This window comes from Schistocerca cancellata, chromosome 2 (genome assembly GCF_023864275.1).
Source record: "Schistocerca cancellata isolate TAMUIC-IGC-003103 chromosome 2, iqSchCanc2.1, whole genome shotgun sequence".
Taxonomy (NCBI): domain Eukaryota; kingdom Metazoa; phylum Arthropoda; class Insecta; order Orthoptera; family Acrididae; genus Schistocerca; species Schistocerca cancellata.
In genome coordinates, this window is record NC_064627.1 from 591792542 (window position 1) to 591805544 (window position 13003).

Below are 13003 nucleotides of genomic sequence, written 5' to 3' on the forward strand. Positions count from 1 at the left end.
AACTTCACACTGCAACAGGTGATACACGCAAACTTACAAGCCTTCTCTGTAGCCATCCAGTAAGGCTTGGCACAAGGATTTGTTCTGCGGTATAGTCTGCAGAATATCACCGTCACACGTTACATAACCAATGGCCCACTGTCCGAGTCTCGTGCAACTCAGTCGAAATACATAACTGCAAAAATAATGTGTTTTCATTACACACAGTACGTGGTATTTTTATTTCGCAGCTTAGACGAACTTATATCTACTTGAAGATGTAAGAATAATTCCATCTCATACCCAAATTTGTACATCAAGATTTTTTACACTAAATAAATTATCAGGTTGTAATATAAAAACACAAATATCATGTTTCTTCAAAGAAATGAATAAAAATACTTTTATGCATACCAATGCTTAAAAAAGGTAGTAATATTTCTAAAACAATGAAATAGGATATAAAATTCCTTTAGATTCCTCTTTTTTTCTCTCTTTAAACTTGTTGCCCTCACCCCTGAGACCTTGCTGTAGTTGCCATGCATGCACCAGGTATGCAGACTCACCTCTTCAAAGAAATATTCTGTTTTTTTTTTAAAACTACTCTGACATTATTAACACATGCTCAGATTCCACCTGTTCAAAAAATCAGCCAACATAAAACCTAAAGCCCTGCTTTTAGAACTGCAATTTCCAAATTGTGTTGTGCAGAACCTGTAGGTACCACAAAATACCTGTAGGCATTAAAAAAATAAAACAATTATACTAGTGCCACATTATACTGATAAAATTATGTACTATCAATGCACTTCATCTTCTGGGAGGAAACTCCATATTGCAGATTAGGGATGCTGGGTAGAAAAAGGACACACTCCCATCTTTTACAGGCAGCAGTATTAAAGAAAGGAGGGGGGGGACCTACTGAGTTCAAAATGATGTTCAGAAGCTACTACTGTCTCATAGAATCGAAAACTACCACTGCACCTAAGAGGAATCATGTATATTGCTTAGGACGCACAATTGTTTGAAAAGCAGGACAACAAACAAAATCAGCACTCAACAATGAGACTGTAATTCTTATTGTGTTCTAGCTTTGTTTGATTACAGTAGTTTGCAAACACATTACATGTCAGAAGACAACTGCTGACTCAGGGCTAGGTAACTGACAGGCAAAGAGTAAATATACAAGTAAAGTGTCACGTAATAGAAAAATTTTTACAATATGATTACAATTATGCTACATCAACATGTCACTATCATGTTGATGTAATGAAAAGATGAAGATTATTCAGGTGGTAACGATCACCTTCACCATTCCATGATGACAACAGTTGAGACACTCCTGATCTAAAGTAAGAAGCCAAAGGACTACTTTATCATTGCAACAAATCCATTATCTGTTACAGTGATCAATTTTATTCTGCAATTCAGTTACGTTCACAGGGGTAGCAACCAACAATTTCTAAAAAGGAGGACAGTATTCTCAAATGTATGAACAGAATCAAGCAACTTTCGCTTATTACCTATGCGTTAATTCGGAAATCTCCACAATAGGATAAAATATAGTGCATAATTTTATATGAGCAAGAGTGCAGTTAAGTAGTAAAAAGCACTAATGAAGCACATCATGTCATGAAAATCTTAATATAGTATTCCCAACCAAAAAAAGGAACACTACGAGAATACTAAGACAACAAGAACTAATCTTAATATAGTTTCTCAAACTGAATTAGGCATTGCCAGCAATAAAAGAAAGACTCCCAAGTATTTCTCAGAAAATTTGTACTTACAATAAATGCAAGTTCTGGCCCAAAATGGAAAAATACAAAATGACCTTATCAATGTTAATTTGTATTCAGATGAACAGTGAAAGTTTCAAATACACTATTTTCTGCAAATGTATATTGATAAACTATTCAATTTTTTAATAAAAACTGGCAAAGCCGAGCCTGGAAAGAGAAAGTCAGTATGAATATGTTTGTAAAATAAAAAGTACATGTATGGAACGGCGTATCAGTGCTCTTGTAAGTTATGCTCTGGTGTAACATCAAGAAACTTTAATAAAATATTACTGAAGGAGAAAAGGAAGTGGATGAAGATGAATTTGTGGATGCACTATTGTAGGAAGAACCTGACAGGACACAGAAAGATCTAAGTTGGAACAATACACTTTAAGAAAATGGCATCACCTTAGAAGTATAAAGATTCTTAGGAGAACCAACCATGACAAAATTGCTCAACAGGAACACAGAAAGTAAGTCAAGTGCTAGCACACCAGTTGGGAATGATAGAGAAGAGATGGCTGTGAGAAGACATCAGCCAATCACAAGCTGACCGATCCCTCTCGACAACGCGACTGCAGCTGCCCCTATGTGAAGAGGACATAAGCCCAGTGACCAACTGGCGACACTCAATAGAACAGGCAGCTTCAACACTAGAGACTTGGATAGATGTGTCAACACTCTTTACTTCACTTGTACACTCTATGTAGCACAGACTTGGAATTGTTTATACTGAAGATGATTTAATTTTTCAGTATGTTGCCCTTTGCTTGAGACACATCTGTGTAATTGTAAAGTTAAGTATTGTATTTTTACATTTCATAATAAAACTCAGTATATGATTTTTTTGAATGCTATCTAGTGATCCGAAAAAGCAGGTTTCTTAGACACTACATATTTGACAATGATCATGGAAACACAATATCATCAGTTCAATAAGTCACGGCTGCACAATACTAACACAAATTAGTTGCAAGTGAATGGAACAACTGGTAGAAGCTGACCTGGGGAGGCTCCATTTGTGTTTAGGACATACGTTGGAACACATGATGCAATGTTGACTCCATACAGATTGAAGAAAGGCAAATCCACATTTACAGCATTAGTAGATTAAGAAAAAGCAATGACAACACTGACCAGAATATACTCTTTGGAATTCTTAAGTTATCAGGTATTAAATGTGGGGAGCAAAAGGTTGTAACTTGTGTGGAAACCAGACTGCAGCCATAAGAATAGAAGAACTTTAAAAGCAAGCAGTAAATGAGGAGGGAGTGAGACAGGGTTTTAACCTATCCTTTACTGCAATAGTCTATTGCTCTGATTAAAATTTGACAATTTGTGAAACACTTAAAGAAATATCGTTAAATTCTATCATCTTACAAACTTGTGTTATGTTTGAATAGGTCTGCAACAAACTCTCTCACATATGTATGGATACCGTACACAAACACATCTGCAATAAACTTCCTCACATATGTATGGATACTGTACACATCACATATGTATGGATACTGTACACAAACATCAATACTGCTTTTTAAGTAAAGATAACACTCAAAAATGGAAATGTTGTCCTTCAAAAACATTAGTTGATTCAGAATCCAGACCAATATTTTATTTGGTTAGAGAGACTATAATTATTTACTAAGTGAATTGCAAGTGAGAAATTAGGTCACTGTTCATATATCAGAATACTAGGTAAGAACTTTACCAGCTTTTAAGCAGCTATACAATGTGATGGTGACACTATGAAACAAGAAGAAAAATTAATCCGCAATGAAATTTCTAACAAAGGAAAGAAATCATTTTAAACTGGCTGTAATTGTTGTCATGAGTGAGCAAACGTTCGAGAATGGAACTTAATTGTAATAGCGCTCATCTTTAGGGGAACAGTGACACCAGCTTGGCTGGGATGATTGTGGGGACGGGAGTGATGAGAGAGCAGCAAGTTTCATCAAACTGCCAACCATAGAAATCTACACTACATAAACTGGCATTTTATGAACATCTACCACATTTAAACTGCAGTTTGCCCGAGTCCATTTATAGCTGGGATTGAACTGGCTTTAAAGTTGGACAAATACTCAACAATAGTATTCATTTCTGCAGGAGATGGCAAAAGTCTAGATAATGGCCAAGGGAAACTTATATGTTTCTTGCTGCAATGTTGTCAATGGTCGCCTTGACATGTGATGGGATTGATAGGGGGCTGTCAGCTGGTTCTACACAGCCCATGAAAGAGTAGTACGCAAGAGATATGTTTGGAAGCAACAGCCATTGTAACATTCTCACAACATTATAGAAGCATAATCTGATATGTACTCAGAGAAAACAGCTGTGTTCTCAAGTAGCACTGTAACGACAATAGCAACATATTTGGAAGAAACAGCCAAATATGTGTGACAACAAATATATAAATTTCACAGCTGTATTATTAGGATGACGATGATTTAAAATAGTGACACTACTGACTACAGGGCTACTAAGCAAAAATGGTAGAAAAGAAAATGGTCCGAAAACTAATGTAAACCACTTCTTTTAGTTCATTTTATTTCTCCAGGTATTATTAATATGCAGACAATCAATAAATGGCATGAGTTTAGAATAGGTATAACAACTTTTTGGCAGACACTTCATGTAAATAAAACCGTTTGTAGTTTTAATGAGTCAGAAGATACTAAAAGTAAATTTTTCTCAAGAAGCCTCTTAGAAAAAGGGGGTTGAGGGGTCATTTTAAATTCAGGACTGTCTTCTACTCGAGTAAATGTAGTATAGACGAACATGAAAAGGAATTTAAGTTCAGCGGGAAGAAATAAAAACTTTTTAGGTTTCCCAATGACATTGTAATTTTGCCAAGCACAAAAAAAGTCCAGCTGAATGGAATGGATGCCTTGAAAAGGAATTTCAGAATATCAACAAAATTAAAACAAGGGCATGGAGAGTAGCTGAATTAAATCAGCTGATGCTGAGGTAATTATATCAGTAAATGAGACACCATAGGTTTTAGAATTTTGCTATTTGGGTAGTAAAATAATTGATGATGGCTGAAATAATGGGGAATCTAAACAGAGTGTGAATATAGCACACAAAAAATAATTTTATGAGTTGTATTCAGCAAGAAGATTTTAGACAAAATCACCCATAAAATTGGTGCCCGAAAATTTGGCTTCTTACAGAGGGTGTCTGGGAAGTAGGGATGGGTATTAAAGTGCTATTGAACTTAAAAATTTCTGATAATATAATTTTTTTATGAACACATACGTAACTAACTTCTCCAATTTATGTGTAAAAAACTATATCTTCCATGTCACCACTCAAGGCTCTGCAGCAACCAGCAATGCATTCGCTGAAGTTCTCGATGACACATTCACAAACATGTGGTGGAATACCGTTAATAACACTTTTATTTTCACCCTTCAATTGTTGTATTGTTTGAGGTTTGTTCACGTACATTTTTGATTTCACAAATCCCCACAAAAAAAAAGATCACACAGCATAAGTTTTCATGATTTGGTAGGCCACTCCTGGTTGCCTCACAAAGAGAGAATTTTTTCAGGAAACCATTCATTCGGCAGAGCAATCAGGATGTGCAATAAGTAACATAATCTTGCTGAAACCAAAAATTATCAGTTTCATCAATAAGAGGGAAAAACCAATCAGAAAGCATGCTTTGGTAATGGTCGCCATTCACAGTAATGGCAACTCCCACATTACTTTCAAAAAGTACAGGCCCACAACTAACACTACAAAGTCATGTGTTGTGGATGATTTCACCTTCCACAGTCACCCGCGAATTTTTGTTACACCAAATTCTGCAGGTCTGCTAACTGACATACCCACTGAGGTGGAAGTACATCTCATCTGAGAAAATTATTCCTTTTGTGTAGATCTCATTCTTCACTTGTTGAGCCAAGACCCATTGGGCAAATTGATGTCTGTTTCCGTGATATGCTGACTTCAACTCTTATGTACGTCTAATCTTGTACACATGCATTTCCAGATCTTTTGAAACAATTTCACTGAGTGAAATTGGTGATAAATTCAATTGTTGAGCTCGTCGCGAACCAATTTTCTGGGACTTATTGTCACACTGCCACGCATGATAGCAATGTTTTCTCATGTTTGAACAGAATTCGGTCATCCTGTTTCCTTAACGTTTGAAACAGAACCCGTGGTCTCAAACTTCCAGATCAACTTCCAAACCTATGAACGGTTTTAGCAGCATTGTGTCCAAAAGCCACACGCAATTCATGAAAGGTTGCCATGGGACTTTCACTGTTTTTGAAATAACATTTTATTGCTTGGATATGTTGCTCAGTTGTCATCTGCACCATGACGAAAATAAATGTCAAACAACAATGCTCACCACACAAAACCTATCAGACTACTAATGGGAAGGATCACAGATTACAAACATGAAAAAAACCACAGCTGCCAACCATCATAGGACAAAATGGTGCACTATTCAAATTCGTCCTTGCTTTCTGGACACCCATTATCTTAGAAACTGAAGGCATAATGAATAACAAACATGAAACTTTGCATGTAGTAATCCAACATAGGTTCTCAAATATAAAGTTTCATTTATGTACTTCACAATACAGAAAAATTAAGTGCAAAATAAAAGATTTTGTAAAAAGATAAAAAAATGTGTTTTCTTTAACCCAGTTCTGCAAAGAACTATGTTCTGTAGTACTTCCCGAATTGTGTGCATTAGAAAGACCTTGATTTTAATCACAAAAAAGTGTATTTCATTACCAAACATTTGCTACAATGTTAGCTCATTTGATTTGAAGTTGGACACGAGAATCACTGGAAGAAAAAATGTTATCTTCTGATCCTTATATCTCACAGAGTAACGCATGCTGAACATGAAACTTAACACACAATAGGACAGTAGCACAAGGATGTGGAATACAAATTTTCATTTACCCACTATTTTCCAATAATCTACAAATTTGTTGAGAAGATGACAATTCCCCCCCCCCCCCCCCCCCCCCACACATACCATTTCCTATTTAAGCTTCAAAACCAGTGTCACTCAAAAAAAAAAGTTTTAAGCCTACCCAGAACATAGGTTTAATTTTCAACATGGGCCAACAATGTTACACAAATTTAGGTAAAGTAGTCAGAAAAACCACACTGTGGTTATAAGTTTTAACTTTGGCATCTTGTATCTCATTGATTAAAGACATGATAAACAGGAAACTTTGGACACAACTACTTAGCAACAAAAGGCTCTGCAAAAGAAAATATCATTTGAGTACTGCTTTGTAATTTCTACAAAATCCATTCAAACTCCTTTAATAAAATAAATAAATTAAAAAAAAAAACGAAGAAGAAGTTGATCACATCCAATTTGCTTTTAGAAAATCTGTTCTCCATAATCGACATCAAATGAATCACAGTTGGGAAGAGCATGTTTTTCAAGCATTCAGAGAATTACATTTGATTTTCCAATGTGTGCTAACAAAACATGAAAATGAGAGGCAAATTTGAGGGACTGTACCACAGCAACAGGCTACACTGCAGCAACCTGTTGTCTATGTTTCACTGCATTTGATTTTTATTTTTAAATTCACATGTACACTGAAGATCCAAAGAACATGGTACACCTGCCTAATATCGTACAGGACCCCGTGAGCACGCAGAAGTGCCGCAAAATGACATAGCATGAACTCGACCAATGTCTAAAGTACTGCTGGAGTGAATTGACACCATGAATCGTGCGTGGCTGTCCATACACCCGCGAGAGTACGGGGGGGGGGGGGGGGGGGGGGGGGGGGGGGGGGGGGGGGGGCTGGAGATATCTTCTGAACAGCACATTGCAAGGCATCCCAAATATGCTCAATAACATTCATGTCTGGAGAGTTTGGTGGTCCATGGAAGTGTTTAAACTCCAAAGAGTAACTCTGTAGCAATTCTGGACATATGAGATTTGCATTGTCATGCTGGAATTGACCAGTACTGTCGGAATGCACAATGGACACGAATGGACGCAAGTGATCAGGCAGGATGTCACCTGTCAAGAGTCATATATAGACGTATCGGGGGTCCCATATCACACCAACTGCACAAGCCCCACAACATTACAGAACCCCCACCAGCTTGAACAGTCCCCTGCTGGCATGCAGGGTCCATGGATTCATGTTGTCTCCATACCCACACATGTCCATCCACTCAATACAATTTCAAATGAGACTTGTCGGACTAGGCAACATGTTTCTGGTCATCAACAGTCCAATGTCTGTGATGACGGGCCCAGATGAGGTGTAAAGCTTAGTGTCGTGCAGTCATCAAGGGTACACAAGTGGGCCTTCGGCTCCGATAGCCCATTTCAATGATGTTTCACTGAATGGATCACATGCTGACACTTGATGGCCCAACACTGAAATCTGCAGCAATTTGCGGAAGGGTTGCACTTCTGTCACATTGAACGATTCTCTTCAGTCGTCGTTGGTCCCATTCTTGCGAGATATTTTTCCGGCCGCAGTATCATCGAAGATTTGATGTTTTACCAGATTCCTGATATTCACGGTACACTCTTGCAATTGTCGTACAGGAAAATCCCCACTTCATCACTACCTCAGAGATGCTGTGGCCCATCGCTCATGCGCCGACTATAACAACACATTCAAATTCACTTCAATGTCGATAACCTGCCAGCGTAGCAGCAGTAACCAACCTAACAACTGCAGTAGACACTTGTCGTCTTATACAAGCATTGTCGACCGCAGCGCCATATACTGCCCGTTCTGTATTTCAATACATAAGCCTATACCAGTTTCTTTGGCGCTTCAGTATAGCATCTCACTGTATTGGGTTCGTACGCGTTCTTCATCTAGGTTCCCAAGCCTCACATTTGGTTTCTTGGTTTGGATTCCAAAGCCTTGTAGTGGCACATGTCTGCTTATGAAGGCAATTGTTAAGTACCTTATCTCTGATTCTCAAATCTGAAAGAGCATCTTTCACATGTGGAAAGCAAAAAGTAATATCAATTTTGCATTTATCTTCTCAACATTATGGTTTATATTTTCCAAAATTTTTGAACCACTTTCTGCAGTTCATTTTCTGGAAATGATACCATCAGCCAATAATACTGATGGAACAGAGCACCTGGAAATAAAATGAGTTTCTGGTACCCAACAAGCATCCTGTCTTTTGGGCCAATAAAATGAATGAGCCGAGTCTTGAGGACGCATGAACATTACTGGTGCCCCATTTTGTTTGCCGATATCTCATTGCCACAATGCTGAGAAGTTTAAAATCTAAATTGATATTACTTCTTGCTTGCCGAAGGAACAGAACTTAAAATGTCTCCCATGTATGGGAATATACAAAATGAATGTATGAGAGCAGGTTGTAGACACATGGCTGATGACATGGGAATTTGGGTCTGGCCGAGAGTCATGATCAGACAGCCTAATGGTAAGGCAACTGCCCACAATGACCTTGGTGTGTGACAAATTTCAACTTGATGGATCCAATCAATCCCGAGAAAACTGGCTTTTTATAGTCAAACAGACAGACAGACAGACAATAAAGTGCCCATATAATGGTTCCATTTTTACCAGTTGAGGTACAGAACCCTAAAACAGTAAGTAAACTGTTTATTATTTCAAAAGTAATCATCATAACCATTAATACATTTATCCCACTGTGAAACAAGACAATCACTGCATTCATGAAAATATGTTTGCAGTTGCCTACAGAGGCACGATTGTACCCCATGTGTGCACCTCTTCAGCCACAGCAAATTGACGGCCATGAATGTCGTTTTCTGGGCTCCAAAAATAAGGTAATCTACTGGGTAGAGATCAGGAGTGTATGGGGGATGTGTAAGAACTTCCCAGCAAAACTTCTGTAATTTGTTTTGATTACACTGCAAAAGTTTCACTGGGCAGAACATACACATCCCCCATACAGTTCCAATCTCTCCTCGTGCAATTTTCATCGTTTTTGAGCCCTGAATAATTCTCGTGCAATTTTCATCGCTTTTGAGCCCTGAATAACAACATTTGTGGCCATCAATTTGTTTTGGATGAAGAGCTGCACACACGAGTACAATCTTGGTCCCGAAGACAATCACAAATATTTTTCCATGAAGGCATTTACTGCCTTGTCTCACAGTGGGAGAAATGAATTTACAGTTAAAGTAATTACTTTTGAAATAATAAACAGGTTAGTTACTTTCTTCCATCTGTCTCATTTTCAGCTGCAGTTTTGTCTGTTCAGGCTAATCTCTGGAACAACTGTAGGAATTTTAATACTGCTGTCAGTAATAGACAGACTGATTCATGAGAAAGGTTTGAGTATTCAATTTATAAATATTTAACGGAAATTGGCTGAAGTATGATGAATGAAAGTCCCAGCTCACAGGTACATGACAGAATTCACAAATTCCAGACAACAGGTTCAGTTCACAATGCACCACGAACTGGTATGTCCACAATTTTAAGAGAATAGAAGCTTGACAATATTTTTTACATCATGTTGTGAAGTCCATCAGAACCAGTGAGCAGATTATCGCAAGTTGCTAAAGTCTCTCGTATGACACCGCATATGGCTGCAACCAAAAAATGGGGATGTGATCCGTATAAACTTACTGCTGTGCAACAGTTATACTGTATGGACCATGTGGAATGAATAACATATTGTGAATGGTTTCAGTGACATGGAGTTGGTGTTTTACATTGAACCATTTTCACTGATGTGGCTTGGTTTCGCCTATCTGGCTACATTCATTCTGAAAATTCATGAATTTGGTCATCAGAAAATCAACATGATCAAGTGCAACACCATTCCAAGCAGGGAAAATCAAAATGTGGACTGCAATAACGCAAGTGTGAATTATAGGGTCAATCTTTGAAACTACCATCACTTTCGATGTCTACTGTTCCTAAATAGTTCATGCATTTATTGCCCTGATGAATGAAAGTGAAAGCACTCATTCACTTCTCCAACAAAGCAACACTACTGCTCATACAACACATCAGTCCTTACAACTTTTAGATTAAATCTTTGGAGGCAGAGTAATTACGAAAGATCTCTGGCACCCACACTCACCGGATCTGTCTCCACCTAACTGTTTCCTTTATGGGTGTGGCTATAAAATAACCCAAAGACAACAGATGAACTGAAGACAGCAATAATTGATACCTGGAATCGATTACATGTGAAACATTGGTAAATGTGTCTGTAAATAACTGTAAACATGTTGAACTATGCCTTCAACTATGCCAACTATGCATTTCCCACACATACTGTGATATTGAAGAGTACAGTGTACTTTATTTTAAATAATATGATTAATTACTTTCATTCTTTTAATTGTAATAATGTTGAATTCCATCTTCCAATGTAATTGGAGCCACTACCAGTGAATCCCAGCCCCTACCTTCCACAGCGATATGAATGGGCTGCCAACCTTACGTGCTCTGCAAGACAAGACCGGCAGAGCTCACTGTTGCGGAGAGACTTCATGGACACACTGTATAAGATGTAACAGATATTTATGAGATAGATATTTCGCAGTCTTTTAAATTTATATGCCAAATAAATTAAAGAGACTAGTTTTGTCAAAATTGGACAATTCATTTTCTCTTAGTGTAATGTACAATGTTGTATTCGTGGTCAAAGGAAGTTCGTAGACTTTCATCCGGACTAATTTAGTAATAGCTGTTCATTGGCAATGTGTACAAGAAATTCAGATTTAAAATATGGCATTCACCTACCAATAACCCATTTAAAGTAATATCAACCAGTAACAGTATGAGCATTATAATAACAGGTGTCAAGGATTAAGAAGCTGAGACACTTCTGGGTAAATTTCTCAAACAAAAAAAAGTGGGGAGGGAGGGAGGGAGGGGAGAGAGAGAGAGAGAGAGAGAGAGAGAGAGAGAGAGAGAGAGAGAGAGATACTGCATCACTTCTGTAGAGTTTGCAAAGACAGACATTGAAGACTACTGTATCCAACACATTACTTTTCCAGTAGGGTTCTCAAATTCCTCATGAATTCATAATACAAAAATACTTTATATAATTACCTTCCAGGCTTATTGATATATTTTTGTAACCGAGCCTTCACTTCATCATATGTCAGAAACGCCACATAGCCAGGATGTGTTACTGCCAGGATTTGCCAGTTCCTAAGCAGCGTGTTCCAAGGCTGAAATAACCTATTTAAAAAGAAAATACACTTGAGTACATTTATTACAACAGCTATGAAACTACATCCTTGGGACAGTATTTAAGCCTGCATAGAAGAAAATGTAAAAATAGCTCTGAACTGACACTTCTCTACTTCCTCCCTACAAACAGGTTATCATTCTCATATCATTCTACTTGATACTTCAAATATTTCTTAATGTGCAATTACTATGGCAAATAGCAGTGAATTTAAGATTAAAATTCTTTCAACTATTGCTTTCTTCCATTAACTATGTTTCATCCGTTTTGGTGGAAGTTCATAAATGTTGTCGTCTACACTACTATGTTCATAAATTAAATAAGAAATGAATAAAACAACAGAAAGTGAGCCAAAGTTCAATTATAAAGATATCTATCGAAGATAATTGTTGTTCCCCCACCTCCAGATTATTGTAAATTCTTAAATGTCACATGCTCCTGCATTAAATTTTTTGCCACAGTTAAAAGAAATTTTCAGTAGCGCATGGGCATCACTACATCACTTGAGTGGTACTGATTCTAAAGAAAAAATGGTTAATGTATTTACTTATTACTACACAGCACTAGAATTACATATATATCATTTAAATGATTATCAGATGTCACCAGAGCTGAGGAAAGTGGCACGGAGGGAGCAGTCACTTTATAGGAATTAGGAAAGTTTAATACACAACACAGTGAAGACTATATTGAATTTTCTCTTCTACTGAAATAAATTTTTCTATGATTATGTATTCCAACATATATGGTAATTCTTAATTTTGAGCATTCATACCAAGATAAAAATGGTGATTTGGTCCATGGAATGCACTCAAAAGAATCAACTGACAGCATAGCAGCAATGAATTGCAAATGTAATGATCCAGGGAATATAATGTGTGGTCTGTTGACAAGAGTGAGCTTGTTATATTGAGTGGCTATTTCCAGGATTCGCATATTCACAGTGCGAACACACCACAGACGTATGTTAACATTGTGCACAGTTGTGTTCTGCGACAATACAAAAATATAAATTTACTTTTTTTGTCATCATGGTTACAGTGTCCATTTTGGTT

At 37.3% G+C, this 13003-nt stretch overlaps 1 protein-coding gene across 1 annotated transcript in view; it reads right to left on the reverse strand.

Moving 5' to 3' along the window:
* Positions 1 to 13003, reverse strand: part of LOC126162227 (E3 ubiquitin-protein ligase CBL-B-B) — a 178948-nt gene that overhangs the window by 138785 nt on the left and 27160 nt on the right. Inside the window, exons 3-4 of the mRNA XM_049918588.1 lie at positions 11807 to 11938; positions 38 to 175 (exon numbers count right to left, since the gene is read on the reverse strand). Coding sequence (XP_049774545.1) covers positions 38 to 175; positions 11807 to 11938 — 270 coding nt within the window. The remainder of the gene's footprint in view (positions 1 to 37; positions 176 to 11806; positions 11939 to 13003) is intronic.